Here is an 18,918-nt window from a genome sequence, read left to right on the forward strand (position 1 = left end):
CGGCGCAGATGATTGGCTGAAGGGGGTGAGGGAGGTGTTTGTGTGTGTGTGTGTGTGTGGGGGGGGGGGTGCGCTTGCAGAGAGGGGGGGGCAGTGCTTTACCGCAGTATCACTAGATTTCTGCACCACTCATCAAAACTCTGCGGCATGCAGACAAGAGCTGGGGGGAGGGCACTCACCGGGTCTGTTCTGAGAGTCGGACCCCTCTTACTTTTACTGTCCATTTTCTCTCATTAGATCAGCCGCAGTAGAGTTTTGCTCTTATTTTAATTCATTTGTGCTTCTGCCTATTTAGACAGAACCGGTTAATTACCTCTCTGCCTCCCATCTCTCTCCCCCTCTCTCTCTATCTCCCTCTCTTTCTCTCTCTCTCTCTCTCTCAACTGTTTCATCCGGCGCTTGCTGCATCAAGGCGCATTTTTTCAGACTTTTGAAGTCCGGCCTTATATGATATAAAATGGCAAAAGATGGAGAAAAGAGCGAGTGGAAGGAGTTTATATGGAACCCGAGGACGAGGGAGTTTCTGGGCAGGACGGCGAGTAGCTGGGGTAAGTAGAGTCCAGCTACAGCAATGCAGCAAATATGGATTCTTGGCTCTTTAACAGGTTTCTGTCAAAGTCTCCTCAAGATGACGATGCTCATTTAGAAATGCGACTGCAGTACAAGAGCATCTATATTTGAAGCTGTTTGAAGTTGTTGGCGCTCAGGTGGGGATGAGATATGTGTCGCTGTCTGGTGCTGAAATGTGAATGCGGCACCGCTCCTGTAGAAGCCGGCGGATATTTTTCCTCCTGCCTAGTTTCTTTATTTATTTATTAATTTATGGCACTACTTTCCTTGCGCAATGCGCTTCAATATAAGGGTGGAGGCATATAGTCTTTTTATTTTAACGAGTGAATTCGAAAAAAATCCTGCAGCATTGTTGAAACAGGTTGTTGCACAGAAGCGCTCATCACGGGTTCCTCTCTGTGGAGGCTTCTCCATCCGTTCTGCTGCAGAGGACAGCCTTGGAAGTCACATAGAAAGATTTCTATTATTGCAGATTTTCCTGCTTGTCCCCTGAGATGTTTTTTTATAGAAACAAGATTCTATAAAAGAGAATCTGCCCCCCCCCCCCCCCAACTCCACTCCCCCTTCTGCCACACAACCAGCCTGCTGCAACTATCTGAAAGATTCATGAAATGATCGGGCGCATATGGCTCTGTTCTAATGACATTGGAGCATTTTAATCTGGGTAAAGCCGAGGGCCAAATGCTATTTGTATCACCTCCAGCCAGGCCCCTCCCAATGTGTGTAAAACAGTGAGGGATTTAATCCTAATCTAATGACTCCATTGGCTGGAGGGTATCGATTCACGTCAGTTCTAGCAAAGTAAACCACTTTCAAGTATTTAGATTATTTGCTGTCTCATCTCTGAGAACATGATCTCAGTTAGGCTGCAAGAAAGTGCTTCCAGTTGCAGTAGAATCCTTTTGGTTGTGTTTCATGAATGGACAATTTGCAACTCATGCAGAGCTGGAAATCACTGAATGTATCTTCCTATGTGAGAATCCTCCGGCAGTGTGCCAGTTAATCCAGATCAGTGTGTCCCAGGTGCTTCAAGGTCTGGTGGCCTTTTTAAGCTGTGCTCTCTTAAGGCTTGCTAATTGGGCTATTTCTGTAGATAGCTACTACATGTTCTGCTAAACTTGGCTTCTCACCTTAGCATGTCCTCTCTTTCTTAATGATGCATCCACTTTTTTTGACAGTGTTCCATCTATTCATCATCCGTCTATGTAGCACACACAGGCAGCATAGCATCATATCAAAGACCTCATTGTGCTGCGAACACAGAACACTTCCTTGTGTGTTCTTTATTGTGGAAGTGCTCTTGATACAGTAGAACATTTCTGACATTTTTAACTTACAGTACATTTCCGCCAGACGACACCAGCCAGACGTGGTCAAACACCCCCCTCTTTTTAACTGTGTTGTGCTCCTCCTCCTCCTGCTAAAATAAACCAAAAGACAACAAGACTCTCACTGCAACCTTGGAAAAGAGCCTTCAGGGATCCAAAAGCGAACACACTCCTGATGCTGTTGGTAGATAAGATTGCAAGAAGATCAAACATGGCTCGACATTAAAAGAACCGCAGCCTAGACTCTTTCATTAGTAGTTCAGAAGTCCGTTTGATCCCCCATTTAAATGCAATTAAAAAGCATGCGCTCCTCATTAATTCTAAGAGAAAAAAGACACCTCTTGTCATTATGAAAGAACAGGACACTGGACCGTCCTTTTGTTCTTCGCTTTCATCTGCTGTCAGTGAACAAAACCAGGGTGAAAGAGAGATGCTACTCTGTCCATCATCATAGTGGACCGAGAAGGCCGACTGTAAACCTAACACCCTCCTTGCCGGGGGGGAGGCCACCTTGCTTGGATGCTCATGCACACGTGCACATGTCATCTCCCCTGGGTGGTGTCATATTTGCGGTTAACCCAGCATCCCCTCTGGATGACACTTAAACACTTTGTTTTGTCACATTTGTCTCATTCCTTCCTCGCTGCTGGGCCTCTGGCTTAAACCTGAATCCTCTATATATTTAATGAGTCCATCTGCAACATCTCACTCAGCCATTCATTAACTCCTATCACGCTGGAGGCGATCAGAGACACGCAAACGCTAAATCATCAACATGTCCTCATGGAGCAGCTTCCCCTTGACATTTTGTTATGGATTCCTGTAAGCTGGGCCGTGTGGGGAGGCAGATGTAGCACTGAGGCTGCTGACAGAGCGAGTGAACTCCACCCTGGGGGCCATCCGGCAGAGGCACAGGGTCAGGGCGCTCAGCTGCTACCCAATGAAGGCCTCAGGTGCTTCAACTGGGGTGACACGTCATAGATTTTTTGACAGAAGAAGGCGTCATTTCAACAAATTGAACAACGTGACAGTTTCATGCTTCTTTTTCCTCACCATGTCAATTTAATAAATTTGGTTTAGTTCTGGATAGATCGACATAACCTTTCTGAGGCTTAATGGTTTAACCAGAATAAATTTGACTTTAAGCAAGTGATTAGAGATTCAATCGCTCGTTCTAGCTGAAGAGCTGTCTCGTGTAACTTAATCATGGTTGTGCTGATAGTCCATAAAGGCCTGTAATCTCATGACTGGTCTCAAGGGGGTCCTTGTTCTCCCTCCATCGTCCCTCCTTCCTGCTTCTGTTGATAGTGCTAGCATGACATTTCATATCATTCAGAGGCAGTTTGTGGTGCTTTGGGAGTAACAACAATCATCTGACCTTTACCGTAAAAGTGATAAGCATGTGCTGTAAGGGATCGTGGTGGAAGAGGAGCAGGAAGACGAGAGAGAGGCACAAATGAGGAATATAGTCACTAACACGTATGGTTATTTACTCAAATAGGTTTTAGCATGAGGGTAATTATGAACCAGAGTGCACTTATCTAAGTTGCAGAGAAGAGTGGAATGTGTCTCCCATGCATAAATCATAAAGCTTCCACGCCGATACAAAGCAGCCAGTTCAACAAGTGCGCCGTGAGATGAGTCAACGCTCAGACTTTCAGGGAAATAAGATATGATCTTCTCTGTCATTAAGTTTCAGACTCATCGCTTTTATGTCGTGTTTTAAAAATCTGCACATCGAATCAGGAAGCTGTTACTTGTGTGTGTAACACTTCAAAGAAGGAGATGGTATTTTAAATGTGTTTTTAATATTTATTGTTTTGTTGCATGATAGTGTCAGCACATCACTGGAATCAGGAGTTAATGGTGGTTTTGTTGTTTTCCTGTATCAGTCCGATAGTTGATATTTATACAACTCAGTTGTACCAAAGTCTCCTCGTCTTTACTTATCACCAATTATGAGGAAACAGAAATAAAAAGTAGGATTCATGGGCTTTTCCAAATCTATAATGAAAATTTTTTTTTTTAAATGCATAATGCTTATATTGTTTTTCAGTGCGTAAAAGATATGAACATTATATAAATTTTATCCATACAGATAATATCCACATTGATAAATATTGAATATTGCATATAAGATATCAGCAAAAAAAATCCATTTTGTACATCCCTGACTGAGACACAATATGCGTATTTTAAAATTGCTACATATTCAAAAGGCACATTTTTATAAAGATTAAGAGACCGAGGAGCACATATAGTAAACAGCCGTGTGAGCTTAGTTATAGAGTAATTTTATATGTACTTTATACTCAGAATATGACATGCTTGTCAACTGGATGCTACTCCTTGTGTACAGGATATATATAGATAGCGTTAAGCGTATATACAAGCTCAAAAAAGGTTAATTAAGAACAAAATTCCATATCATGTTCTCTGTCAATTCTCACTGTTTTTCTATGTGGCTGACGGAACCTTCCTCTCTGTCTGTCTGCAGGTCTTATCCTTCTCTTCTATGTAGTTTTCTATATCTTCCTGGCCGGCTTGTTCGCGCTCACCATGTACGTTATGCTGCAGACCCTGGATGATCACAAACCAACCTGGCAGGACAGGCTCTCCACACCAGGTGCAGTAGCAAGCAATTAGAGTAGGCACCGGAACACAGGTCATAGTCTGTGGCGCGGCAGTGTTGTGACCTCCCCGTGTGTCTCCCTGTCACTCCCAGGCATGGTGATTAGACCCAAAGCTGATGAGGCCTTTGAGATCGTCTATAGCATCCATAAGACGGAGAGCTGGGACATGTACGCTCAGGCCCTGGACAGGTTCCTGGCACGTACGTTTGGCTCTGCTTCTCTTACAGTGACTCTCTGCTACAGATTATCCCAAGATCTACAATGAGTAGTTGTTACCTAATCAGAGATCATTCGTTTATAGCCTCTGGGTTGGCACCAGGTTTATAGTGGAGTCATATGCTCCTGCAAACCAAATAACCCCCTCCCTTTGCAACCCCCCTCCCCCGGCAGCATACAACAACTCCGTCCAGGTCCAGAAGAATGACGAGTGCACCCCAGACCAGTACTTCCTGCAGGAGGACAGCGGTGATGTGAAGAACAACCCAAAGCGTTCCTGTCAATTCAACCGCACCATTCTGGAGGCGTGCTCTGGACTTGCTGACCGTTACTATGGATACCATGAAGGAAAGCCATGCATCATCATCAAGCTGAATCGGGTATGAAAGACAAAGAGGGAAGGGAGCAGGATGCTGTTGCTAGGAGACATGGATTGACTGTGATAATGGAACTGGTTGGGTGGAGGGAAAGATGATTTCTGTCAGAATCAAAATTCAAAGATCAATGTTCTAGTTACTCATATTTGAATAAGAGCTACATAGGAGTGTTGTCTTGCTTCCAACCAGGTGATTGGGATGCTGCCAGGAAAGGATGGGCAGGTTCCGTATGTCACCTGCGGTGCAAAGGTATGTTTCCATCTTTGTGGATGATGAGAGGCCTAACATTCCTAGTTTCGCTCTCACCTGCAATATTCCTCCTGACGTTCATCTCCACTTCCCTTTAACATTTCTGTCCACATTACTTCAACAACCATATCTGTGTTTCACTCCATATTTTCACCTTTGCCTGTTGTTGGTCTTTTTTTTGTCTCTTTTCTGCTGTGTTCCATTCATTTGTTCAGAGATACAAAGTTGGCAAAGACCAATGGGTAAGAATAGAAACTGTGGTGTTCTACATAGCAGTAGACTGTAGTACACCTGGAATCAACCAAATCAGAATCACAAAACCGCTAGTTGATGCGTTAATTGATGCTGGTGTTGTTTCGCAGTACATTATACTGAAAAGTATTTGTAATATTGAGTCCCTCGTGTATGTAGATCCATTCCAAAATATTAGAAACACCTCAGTCAATGTAGAGCTATAGCTCTATCGTGATATTTCGTGGTATTTTTTTCACATCATGAATTAATGGCAAAAAGAAAATATACCATAAATCTTTTGCCACAAATCACATCAGATTACAGTCAAAGAATTTAAAAAAAAAACAAAAAACATTATCACGTACTAAACAAGTTGGCTTATGAATAAAATGAAGAATTTGATTCACAAATCAAAATGCACTCACAGAATTAGTTATCGAACCTCAGGGCAAACATGGAACCATGAAAAAACTTTTCTTCTGTAGTGCAAATATACCCTCAGTGGCACGATATGGCTAACGTGTTAAAAATACTATCATGGAGGGGACTTGTAGTGATACGTCGTAGAGGATACTGCAAACTACAAGCTCAATGATAAATGTAACAATTCAATTAAAACTTCTCTGAGAGGTTGAATACTCTGTCAAACACAGCACAGTGGCAGTTTTTCACTGTTCAAATTAGTTGGAAACGAATCCGTCCATGTTGCCAATAGAACAGCAAACATTTACACATCATGATAAGATTTCTTGGCTCTCAATTGCCTCCTGATGGAGATGGTGGGCATGTCAGGAAATGTGATTTGAAGTAAAGAAGGGGATTAATGAGGCTCACCCGCCCAACGCCCACATATATGAGCCTGTTTATTATGCCATAACTGATGAAACTGTTTCGTCGTCACAGAGAGAAGACACTGAAAAAATTGGAGAGATGGTTTACTACCCTCCGAATGGCACCTTCAACCTCATGTACTACCCTTACTATGGCAAGAAAGCTCAGGTAAGATGGTGCATGAGCTCGGAAGATCATTTCAAGTACTTGTTCGACCTTGAAGGAGCGAAAGAACAACCCATAAGTAAAGACTCAACTTTTTTTTGACAACACACAACAACAACAACAATCTGCTCCGACGTAAATCAAGCTTTAAAATCACCAAACGTTTCGGTTTCATACCGTGCTTCTGCTAAAATGTTTAGTTCAGGATGTTACTTACTTCCAAATTGAAAGCTTTGAAGGATTTTAGAAACTTAAGAATATAAATTTTCTTGACAGGCACAAAATACATAAAATGCTCTCAGAAAAAAGCATTCCTCGGGGTATACATTACATTCTCATGCTCAGCGACTCATGTGGCTCATCTCAGTTGCTTGGCGGATAGTTCCTCCACCACTGAGGAGCCATTTCAGGGAGTGAGAAGTTCAGAGTTCAGCTCGCAGCTTTTGTAAGATTGATGCTCGAACACAACTTCCCACTTTTAAAGTGATTGATTCATTTATGAAACAGGGCTTATACAGATCAAGAGGACGATTTGGGACCTATTTTATTTAACAGAGTTAGATTTTTACATCGGCCTTGGCTGAGACTGCACAGACGAGCCTTTTATTTACTGTGTGTTAGTTTATTGAAGATGCACCAGGTTGAATACGTTCATTGGATTTCCTTCTGCAGGTGAACTACTCTCAGCCTTTGGTTGCCGTCAAATTCCTTAACATCACCGCCAATCAAGATGTCAACATCGAGTGCAAGATCAACGCCAACAACATTCCCACTGGAAATGAAAGAGACAAGTTTGCTGGGAGAGTGTCTTTCAAGCTGAGGATCAACACAATTAACTAGGTTCACCTTTTCCTCCTCCCAAATCCTCTTTCTTTGTTCTCCGCAACATTGCACATACACAGAAACAAATCGCAGAATTCTCACCCTTTGTGGGATTTGTTTACAACCCCCTAAGTTTGGGGGTGTTCAGGTGTATGATGAGATTGACTCAAGAGTAAAGGGTGGAAATCCTGCAATTATTTCTGTCTGTGCACTTTGGGACAAAATTATTTTCTGTAAATTAGTTTGAGGTGACGTCTATTTATACTGCATGACCAACTAGGGGATATGAAGGATGATAACGTGTTTTCAAAGTTTGCAAGGATCAGCAACATTACCACTTTACTGCTGCTCCTATCTCCTCGCCACCGTACAGAGTATTCCTCTATATATGAATATACACATAATACATTACGACATGTGTATATCTACAGTATTTTATTTCTACCGTATCATAACCTTATATCAGTACATCTGTTCTGTCGCACTTACAAGAAAATATCCAAAAGCCTAGCATATATCTTGATGGATGGATGCAGATGAAGCCATTTTGCATGTGTGTGTCGTCTTTCGAGTGCTACGAGGGCAGGAGGCCCCCACCTCCCCCCCACCCCGCTGTCGTCCCATCTCTCTGCTAAGTGTGAAACAAGGTTATGTTAACCCACTGACCACCAGGAGGGACCACACTGTAATCAACTATACACAGGAAGTGTGTATTTTGAACTAACAAAAGCAAAAGATAAGCATCTCCACAAGATGGGAAAACTTTGAGTGCGTGCGTGTGTGTGTGTGTGTGTGTGTGTGTGTGTGTGTGTGTGTGTGTGCGTGTGTTCCATTCACCATTTCATCCTGTAGGTCGGGAAGTTGCATGCAATGTGCAATATTCATTAAGTGGCGTATATTATGAATGCTTGATTCTATTGATTTAGATCCGTCAGATTACTTTCATTTATTTATACTGACGTGAGAGAAACTGATGAAACAGATGTGAAACTTATCTGGTTGTCTGAGAGCAGTTATATAAACAGCATGACTGCCAAATGTATGAATACAGGACACAGTTCATCAGCCCTCTTTTCCTTGCCCCCCCCCCCCCCCCCCCACAAGTCTTTAGTCAACTTCCTGATTCCCAGACTACAATTAACCTCAACAGTCATCTGAATAGCAAAAATAGTCCTCAAGCGACATCGTCCCTGTCACTGTGTCTGTCATTTTATTGCTGGGCTGAAACCAAGAGCCATTTTCTTGTGTCTCGATTTTTAAGTACTTTAGATTATCATCAATATTTAGAGGTTTTTTTTTTGTTGTTGCATGTATTGCATCTATTTCATACGTACCAGAAATAGATGACATTGTCCTATTTTGTATTGATTTGCACTGGTGTGCTTTTTTTCTTTCTTTTTTTGGTTGTGTGAAACTGATTTGAATTATTTCATGTATGTACAGTTTTGGGGAGGAAAATGTAGAATGTTTGTGTGTCATGTATCCTGATTACCATCCTTTAAAAACATTCATCCAGCGTATCAGACTGTTTAGCTAACATCTTCTCTGGGAGGTGCCTAGAGTCTAGAAAATGTGATTTATTAGTGCAGTTTTGTTTTCTAGGCCTGTAGGAAACACAATGTCCTCTCTTGACCTCATAGGAAAATATATTTTTCCGTACATTTTTTTTGTCGTTTGACCAAACAAAAAAAAAAGATAACACCTTCATTTGGTGCTGAAGTTGTTTATTTGATGTGCATTGATTGTGCAGCGTGAGCACACAAAATTGTAAGAAACACAATTGGAGAAATTCAAGTGTTTTAACATTTACATGACTACAAAAGTGTCCAAGTGCGATCGAGCAGTGTCATCAAATGTGGAACACGAGCATCTGTTCACTCATATTAAAGTCTGGCTCGACTCCACTGCTGAATTTCACTCAGAGCAATGTACTTCTCGGTGTGCTCACCAGTATTTCAGAGGACCTCATTATCTGTTCCAGATTTGATAAAGAAAGACAAACGGGGAGATCTAACGTGAGGATCTTATCTCTATCAGAGGGGTGTTTTCAAAATGAAGGATGCACAGTCATCTGAGGCTCTTTTTTTCAATTATTATTTCTGTAATGGTCAGTTTCTCCTCTGGCATTGCTGCAACACTTACTTAATTTCACTGTAATCTCTTAATCTGGTGGGCTAATCCAGAGCCTGCACGCTGAACTTCTTTACCCTACTTTGTCGCTCCTCCTTGTGTCAAACATCGCTTCATCATCCTGGAGGAAAAAAAACCTAAAAAAAAAAAAAGAATAATTCATTTCTCTTTTTGTCAATGCATTCAATCCTTAATTAGGATTATAATTCATTTAAAAGATTTTAAATTAGCGAATAAAACTTAATTGGACACTCGTTTTATCCATGTGCTTGTGAAGATGAGTTCTTCAACCAAAGATCCTCATAACAGTTTAATTTGATTTAGTTGTGGTACATTGACTCATCCCCGGCAGCAGATTAGTGAGTTTCGAGTCTCATGCAGAGATACTGTAGGATCCAGGTGGCAGGGTAGAAACCCTGTGTTATTAAAAGGCTTACGATTATATAATACGCACAAAAGGAGCATGTTTCTCTAAAACATAACAGTGCCTCCTGGTGGACAGAAAGTGTTGTTCTCCAGTGTCACCGAATGTTACTTCCTGTTCTCTCCATTTATCCATTTTCTCCTGTAATAATTTGGATATGTCCTCAAAAAAAAAACAAAAAGAAGAAGCAATATATTTATTTATTGTGTGGCTGTATGATACATTAACTAGAAGGCTGTTACAAAATCAATGTGTCACCGAGAGCAAGGCAGAAAAAAATATAAAGCAACAAGTTAGAGACTGCATGCAGGCAGTTTTGCCTGTGTGTAGTATCAAGATGGAATAATATATAAGAATATTGTTTTCTTTATAAAAGAGTATTTTTATTGCGAATATGTTGTAAAGAGCAGAGAATGTATCAGCTTGGATTGTATCATGTCGTTGGAGGTTGGTTTTCATCATTAGTTTGATAAATGTAACAAATTGGTTGACATGGTTCACTCAAGGGAGAAGTTTGCCCTGAAGGATTTCTTCCAGAAAGCCTTTCCAAACCACAATGTGTTCCAAATGTGGCCTAACCTTTTTTTTTTTTTTTTTTTGGCTTAACCTAGACTAAATGCTGGCAGAACAGTGAAAATATATCAAAAAAAATGTTTGAAAATAAGTCAACAAGTTTTAAAAAAGCACGAGATATGAGCCCAGTCTTGTGGGAAAACTCCCATGTATGAGCTGCAGGCATATAAGTGGACATCACTATTTATACTGCACCCTCCTCAAGTTTTTCTCACAGAGGGAGGCTCTCTGGTAGAAAGCCTTTCCAGACCAACTCCCTCCTCCAGCACCACATGGTTCTTGTGTTTTTTAATGTAGAGACATTGTTTTTGTCATACACTTCTTCTAACTTTCTCAAAATAGAGCTCGTAAGCTTTGCCATGAAGGTTTTCTGAGCGTGTGCAGACGGGTTTGTTAAATTAAGGGTACTTTGGTGTGACTACTTTCAGAGAGCTTTCAAGTCCAAAATGTTCAAGCACCTTTTTTAGAACAGGTTCAAATTCAAAATGTCAGACTGTTCATGTCTTTAAATAAGGAACAAATACAGCATTACCCTCCTCCTTTGCTGAAGTTACCTAAGACTGTGGAGCAAGGATAGTTCAAGAAAGAAAGACATCCATTCAATTTGTTGTCCAAACAGATGATGATTCTATTCTGGATCTTTATTTTTTGCTCTTACTGTATGTATATTTTTGCTCATGTTTACTGCAAAACAAGATAGAGAAATTAATAAATGTCATTTAAGGGAACTGAAACTCAAATGTTTTGCTTTGGTCATCTTTCATTTAAAGGTTTAATAATCATGGAAGTCAAGAGAATGAGCCTAAACCAGACATTAATCCTGTTTTATGAATGAGAATCTTGTTGTTGCGGATCGATAGAGAGACACCTGCTATGTCAAAGCAGCACCAGGTGGATATAATCTAAAGTAATCTCATCCACTGTAATCCTCGCACCACTAGAAACATACTGGCAGTGCTGGTGCGCGGTGACAAGTGAAAGGTAAAAGTGTGCTGTTGTTTTCTTAGGACATATCAGACGCATGTTGATCACAATGAGGAAATGAAAAATGTGTGAATACCGTCTCACGCTATGACGCCACATGTTAAAGGTCACAGTCTGAAATTTTGTCTGGATTTTACGATAGATAAGATATTAATCATCATAAATATGGACTGACCCAAGATTGTATATTCATGTTTTTTTGTTGTTGTTTTTTTTTTACTTTCTGTCTGCTGCCACCTTGTTCACAAGATTAGAACAGGGGTGCACTTCCGTTTAGTGACCTTTACTGAGCTCCTGTCTCTTTCTCCCTCTGTTGCCTCAGGCTCTATCCTCTTGTCTCCTTTCTTTACTGTCTTCTTAGAAAGAGAGAGCAGGAAAAGAGAGAGAGAGAGAGAGAGAGAGAGAGACAGGATTATGTAGCATTAGAGGTATTTGTAGGTTTAAAATAGTCTGATCAAGACGGACTGATAAGGCACACGCTCTCCTCTCTGTTCTACGTACATTCAGTTAGCTATAATCCAACTAATCTGTAGCCCTCTGATATTCTCCAAAGTAATACATTCAATCAGCTTCCATGAGGGGAAAGGCTTTTGGTTTGAATGTGCCGACACGCTTCCATCAAGCGTGTCACAAAGAGCACACTGTATCCTTCGTGATGAGGGGAAAGTTTAAAAGAAATCTGTGCTGGAGGGTTAACAACATTAGTGACTTTTAAATGTCACTTAAAACGTCAGCACGTGACCGTACAAGATGGCAGTGAAACAGCAATCTTTTTTTATTCAGGGATTCCGAGCTTCATACAAAAACTTACTATGTAATACTGATGGTTTAACACCACAAACTCACATCATCATTACTGTTCAGCACCATGCTGCTCTTTGTTCAGCATATACTGATTTTTGCACGAGTGGTCCCAGATTTTAGGGCTAACCAGTGTTGAGGTAGAATTCTAAAACATTGGCATTACACTACAATTGAAATTGCAATTTCAATTAAGTTAAATTGATAAAAAAAGATATCAATTAAGAAGAAATCACAAATTGTTGGCAGGCCTTGTGTCACACTCAAAAAGACTATAAACAGTGCATTTAATGCAGGGTTGTAATAATTTTCTGGAAAGGTGCTTGTTATTGTGTCAACCTCCTTAAATTATTCACAGTTTAGCCAACTGACTATTTAATAGTCAATTAGATAGTCAGTATATGTATTAAAGAAGTCACCCATTGCTTTATGGACTTATTTGAGTATTTTGGCCTTCATTTGTTGCATCTGGACAGGACCATATATGTATGAGAGGGTGGAGCTTGTGATGGAGGGCTCCACTGCGATCGCCACAAGCTTAGCAAACCCTTCTTTAAATTCTAATCTAGCCTAAATGAGCCCATCATTTACAACGCGATCATACTGTACTGAAGAAGACTTAAAAGTAGCAGCCATAAAATCTCACTTCAAAATAAGGAAAACTGAGGACATTCTATACATTCTGACTTCTGTTTGACACCAGTAGAGTTGCCCCCTGCTGGCCATTTGACAGAATGAATATTTAAGGCACTTCCGCATTGGCTCAGCTTTTCAGACCAGGAGGGTCCGTCCAGTTATGTCATACAGTCTATGGTTGAGCATAAATGACTAAATGCATCATTAGCTGCCTTAGAAACACCTTCAAGTTCACAAAACATAGAACCACCTTCTCTGGTGAAATTACTGAAAGCAAGCTAACTTTCAGTAACAATTGTAGCACTTTGGTTTGGAAGGAAATAAATTTTAGTTTGGCCATTCATTTTCTGACCACTTTGTTGGCCAGTTGTGCGATCATGATACAGTGAGGACGTAAACATCGTAAAACAGCTGTAGAGGTGCTACGTCCAGTCTGATATTCCCCTTTTCTATGGCAAGTCCAGCATGCCATTGTCCTCCAGGGCTTTCTCCGTCCTATCGTACACTTCTTGAATGGCATGAACTACCCGGTACAGCACCGTGCTCAACCCCTCCTGGTTCTGCACACACACCAGCCTGAAGAAAAAACCTCGCTCTGGCATGGCAATGAAGGCCAACTCAGCAGCTCTGCGGACAAACCAGGTGTGGTGGTTAGCCAGGGTGCTCTGGTAGGCCTCGCGACACAGCTCTGAGGGGCTCCTGAGACGGCCTGCCACAGGGGTCTCCGCCAGTTTCTGCAAGAAGAGCTTCAACCAAAGCAGAGCTCGGTGCAGACGTAGAAGTGTCCGGCATCCAGAGTCTGTTTGGTGGTGGAAGTCCACCAGGCCTCGTTTCAGCTCCACCCAGATCATGGAGCGTACAGAATGGTAAGCACCGGAGAGCTGTGTGGCCTCGAAAGTATTCTTTGTTCCAGCGTCTGTGCTCACTGGGTTTTTGGAGAGTACATCTGGGTCCCGCTCTGCCTCAGGATTCTCTTCTGCCAAAAAGGCCAGTTCTCGAATAATTGAAGTCTTGCTTTCTATCTCTTTAGATATCAGGCCAACCATTGGGCCAAGAGCCTCCATAAACCTGTAGGACATGAACATATAACAGAAAGAATCATCTTACAGTTCAATAACGGTGAGTAATAAATTACTTAATTCTTTCCACGGGCTGTAAATGAATGTCTGAATCACTGTGCTCCAGCTTTATCTGTTGATCTTACTTCACAAGCTCATCCCAGCTGGACAAATAGGGCTGCAGCAGCACGTCAGAGGCGTCGGCCGGTGCAGCCAGCAGGTGGGAGAGGAGCAGAGATACCTGGAATGTCTGACCGGGGCAATTCTCTAGAATGGGTTGGCCCTCAGCCCCATTGGCCTTGCTGCTGTTAGACTGCTGGTGAAGCTAACGTGAGATAGCAATACGAGAAGGGATTTATTATCTTTCAGTCTTCCATTTGCTGCTCAAAACATATGGATAAGTCTTACCTTATTCTCCTGATTGTAACCTTTTAAACAAGCATCCCAGTGGTAATCCAAACCTCCTTCTGCAGTGGGACATTGGAGACAGAAGGAATGGTCCCACAATTAGACTTTTCCAGAGGCAAATCCACTTCAAACATGTTTCAAGTGATAAGGTTCTATTTAACCTTATTATGAAGGATGACAGGGCAATGGGTTGCATTCATAATCTCTGCACATGGAGTTACATAAGAGTATCCTTGATAAGATGGCTTATTACTGATCATCAGAAATCATGCGGCGGATCCAACATGAGAAACTGACTGCGGAAACATTCTTCATTAATTCCAAAAGAATTTGACAAAGACAGGCATTCTTTAGGCAGAGAACAACATTCTGTTAATGTGATGTTGGCTTTTAATCCTGTTTGAGCTCATTCCAGCCTGTGACAATGCAAAGCTTGTGATCTGAATCCTCTGAGCGTTGTAGAGACAGCACTTATTAGAAAAGCTTCCTGAGCACACATCAAGTTCACCTGGGAATCATTTTGAACCTTATCTGGTTCTCCTTAAAGCCAAATGACTCATACGGAAATATACAAAGATGGGCGTGGTGATGAAAATAACTACTCTATCAAAACGTCCGCCCTCAGTCCATTCACGTTGCTACACAACACATTTCCATATCAACTCAGGACCATTTCATTTGGGACGAAATGTCAAGAATTTGCGGCTTCCTCCATTTCCCATCGTTCCTTTGAACAACCCCATCTCTGTGCAAACTATAACTCAGTTTTATGTAGGACTTCCTGGCATTCCCTCAGAGGCCCAGTCGGTGTTTCAAACCACATGTTGAGGACCACTGGATCAGACTAACTAAAGTAAAAGCTGCAAGCAGTTGATCTCAAACAACCATCGTGTCACGTATCCATCACAGTAAAACATCTCAAAATGATCGGGCTTCCTGTCAGGCAGCTTGGCAGTTGTCTCAAACTCCTGCAGTTCAAGTCAAAGATTGCGTAACAGTTGCCAGCATCTCATTTCTGACCCGACAGTGACCTGTAGATGTTGCCAAATGTGTCAGAGAGTGATGTGAGGTCTTACCGCTGCAAACTAAGAGCAGTAATGGAAGTAAAGCTGAAAAGAATTAAATATCCCTCAAAAATGGGAAATAGATCACATGATCTCAGTGTGAATATGATTACAGGTATATTTATAGAAATCTCTTTCTTTCTCTGCTGAATACCTTTACTTCTTCGCATTCTTTGTTCTGGATTACCACACTACAATTAAAGCTGTACTTCACCTACAGAGCGTAGTACTCACAATGGATGTCCGGAGCTCACCAAGAGAGTTTTTCCCTATTTCATCACTTCTTTGCAGAACACAGACAGAACCAGCCACGTATATTTCGCTTGAAGCTAATGGCCGTCCTGTAAACTCCATTTCTTCTTTGCCCATCTGTATGCTCAGTAAGAACCAAACACTTTGTTCTGGGCTTTAAACCTTCCAGGTTGGTACTACCATGAACAATTGGACGAGCGCAAGCAAACTGAACTGACGGTGTCACAGTCTGTTTGTTTTTAACACATAACAAAGTGTTTATTACTGAGTTTTCGACTCGATAGAGAAGATGAGGATTACGCTGGATGATGCACTTGAGAGGTGGAAAGTGAACGTTTTTGGATAGTTTTACTGTTGTTCACAGAAGATGGCTCTGGGCCCCAATAACTTCAAGCTAAAGCATACATGGTTGAATTTCTCCGCATTTTGGAGTCACAAAGAAGTGATGAAAAACATCTCTGTGTGCTCACAAAACATATTTAGAAGTATTTGAAAAGTAAAATGACCCATTACGGGCGAAGTGTTGCTTAAAGAATACGTCAAGGGAATAACACCATCATACTCCTAAAGCACATTTTGTTTAAATGGAAGTAAAACAGTGAAATGAAACTAGAGTAAATGGTAGAATGGGGATCTGCAATAAACCACTTTGTTATGTCATATTGGATTCTAATACATAATCAGGCACATGAATATTGCGTATATACTCATATATATATAATATTCATGAGTGTGTGGAGTGATGACCATGCTTGCTGCTGCAGCAGCAGCCACACCATGTGACACATTCCAGATCCAGAGCATGTACGCAAGCAAGGGAGGGGTTGTATAGATTTATAGTAGTACTACATAGAAGCAACACACACACACACACACACACACACACACACACACATACAGAGATACTCACGGAGCCACAGGGAACCGAGGAATAGCAGCAGGACTAAGACAGCTGCAGCAGCCTTGCTCTTCACACCCATGCTGATGTCCACTTTTGGTGCTGCCAGCTTCTTTCTGAACCTTCTTTCTGTCTTTTACCTTTTAATTCTTCTGTGTCTCACATGAGTCCTTGTCCCATGCACAGACTGTTACAATAATTAGTCTCAACCAGACCCCTGCCAATGACCCACTACCCCACCCCTCTTAAATCTTTCATACTCCTCCCCAAAAGCTCAAATATAAAGTTGTCTTCACCATTGTGCCTCTTCTATCAACTTTGCAGCTGCTGGTTTCCTCCTCACCGCCCCACTACAGCCTGCCCTTCCTCATTTGACTTCTTTTTACTCACGCCTCAGCTCTCTCTCTGTCTCTCTCTCTCTCTCTCGGGTCTTTGTTTCTAAATGATCTTTTAAGCAGCCTGCGCCTTGTTTTGTTGCTCAATCTGAGGGTCCAGAGATCAACGGATTGGACTCAGTGGCTGATAAAGCAGTGCGCCAACGCAGCTTGTCCGCCAGTAACCCCCTTCCTCCAGATTCATCTTCTACATATGTGCTATATTCCTGGTCAGCTTGAATAAACATTTGCTCCCTCTCCTCCTACCAACGCCCTCCCTCTTCTCTCTCTCTCTCTCTCGCTCTCCCTTGCTCATTCACACGCAGACCATTAAGAGCACCACCACCACCACCACACACATTTCCAGTGGTGGCACATGGTGGATTACATGCAACAGGAAACACATCAGCATCTCAGGACACTTTCAAAGTAAACACATCCAGCTTTATCAACCTTCATATTTATCTTTATTCAAAGTCATGACAACCTTGTGAAACTGCATTGATCTCACTTGCGGGACAACGTAGTCTGTAAAGATTCCCAGTCCATGTTTGCCAGTAGATTACAAAGTCCAACTAAATCTTATCCCAGCTGAAATGGCAGAAGGAACAAAGACTTTTATTCATGCTTTTCTGATTCTAATTATGTCGCCCGAGAAAAAGTACACATACTTTCACCTGTCACATGTTTTGATCTCTGAATGCGAATAATTCAGATATTTAATTTTATTCTAGAGAGTCTGAGAAACATCAGTAAAACAGAAGATTAGCATGGAGCAATGGTTATCACCTCTGTTAGTCATCTTGTAGTGATCATGGAAAACCCAGGAATTTGTCTTTATCAGGGCTTCTCCCTCGATTGGGGGGTGGGGAGCAGAGCAGACGTTGAACTCAAGCCGAACCACATGTGCACTCATGAAAAGGGAGTTAACAATGGTATTTTTCAGTGTAGGAGCGGGAAGAAAAAAAAAAAAAAAAAAAACGAAAGCAGGGCATTCATGACTGGGCTGGGAGGGGCCGGTCATGGGGCTTTTATTCCGTGCAACCAATGGATGATCCCCTCTGAAATAGGCAGCAACTGACAGGGGGAGATTGAATCCCTGTGAAAACATGTGACCCTTGAACTGTCTGACTCCGAACAACTGGGACTCTTATGTTCCCATGCAATAATATACATTTTGAACAAAATATATTTCTCAAAACCTTATGTTGGGTATTGTTTTATTAGCCAAACACAATGATGATAGATTACAACACGTACTGCAAACTCACACTACACGAGAGTAATTGTGTATGTTCAGTAGAGCAGGAGAGAGATACTTTGTCACTGTCAGACGCTGGATTTTCACCACACAGAATTTTCCAGCCACATGTAGCTACATGGCATTGAATCAAATTAATTGGACACAAGAAACAAAGATTGTTTTTTTAATCTTTTTTTTATTTTATTTTTTTTTACATTTGGTTAAACCGTCTTGGCTCGGATGGAAAACAAACAGAAAACCAGAGATGATTCAACATGATGACAATATTTTTGCAACACGTAGTTAACATTTCATATAACAGAGTGTGAGACTGTTAATAGATTCACAGTACACTTTAAGACATTTATGGCAGTTGTTGTAACTCTTTCCATGGATGCACCACAGGCCCTGCAGACTTTAGAAATGTTGTCATCGCATATTCGACTACAGCTCTTGGCCTGAGTGCATTAACTCTATAATGGCCTGAAACCACTTCTTCACTGCTGCTATTTTTATAACAATGCTTATAAAAACTGTTATGCACGCTTGTCCGAGGTGCCGGTGAAAATGACTGGGTGACGTTGAGAAAAGTCTCCATATAAGAGGCAAATACTGGACTTTGCTCAGACTTTCAAGCTCAACTGCACG

General features: G+C 41.6%; 2 protein-coding genes across 3 annotated transcripts; one reads left to right on the forward strand and one right to left on the reverse strand.

Annotated features, from left to right (window-relative positions):
• The first annotated feature begins 128 nt into the window (after positions 1 to 128).
• On the forward strand, positions 129 to 11,286 carry atp1b2b (ATPase Na+/K+ transporting subunit beta 2b). Of its 2 annotated transcripts, XM_086226177.1 has the most exons (8): positions 129 to 548; positions 4,396 to 4,524; positions 4,624 to 4,731; positions 4,922 to 5,127; positions 5,314 to 5,373; positions 5,589 to 5,615; positions 6,511 to 6,606; positions 7,276 to 11,286. In XM_086226177.1, the coding sequence occupies exons 1-8, from the start codon at positions 458 to 460 to the stop codon at positions 7,441 to 7,443; spliced, it is 885 nt and encodes a 294-aa protein (XP_086082303.1). In that variant the 5' UTR covers positions 129 to 457; the 3' UTR covers positions 7,444 to 11,286. The 2 variants fall into 2 exon arrangements, with proteins under 2 accessions (XP_086082303.1, XP_086082304.1); XM_086226178.1 differs by lacking the exon at positions 5,589 to 5,615.
• gltpd2b (glycolipid transfer protein domain containing 2b) lies at positions 9,164 to 17,299 on the reverse strand. The gene is made up of 4 exons (XM_086226176.1): positions 16,666 to 17,299; positions 14,440 to 14,498; positions 14,178 to 14,356; positions 9,164 to 14,041 (listed from the first exon to the last, which is right to left on the reverse strand). The coding sequence occupies exons 1-4, from the start codon at positions 16,733 to 16,735 to the stop codon at positions 13,423 to 13,425; spliced, it is 927 nt and encodes a 308-aa protein (XP_086082302.1). The 5' UTR covers positions 16,736 to 17,299; the 3' UTR covers positions 9,164 to 13,422.
• Between the last annotated feature and the right edge of the window lie 1,619 nt (positions 17,300 to 18,918).

The sequence above is a fragment of the Aulostomus chinensis genome, chromosome 15, assembly GCF_037954235.1.
Source record: "Aulostomus chinensis isolate RoL2024-O1b breed Wild chromosome 15, RoL_Achi_v1.0, whole genome shotgun sequence".
Lineage (NCBI taxonomy): Eukaryota > Metazoa > Chordata > Actinopteri > Syngnathiformes > Aulostomidae > Aulostomus > Aulostomus chinensis.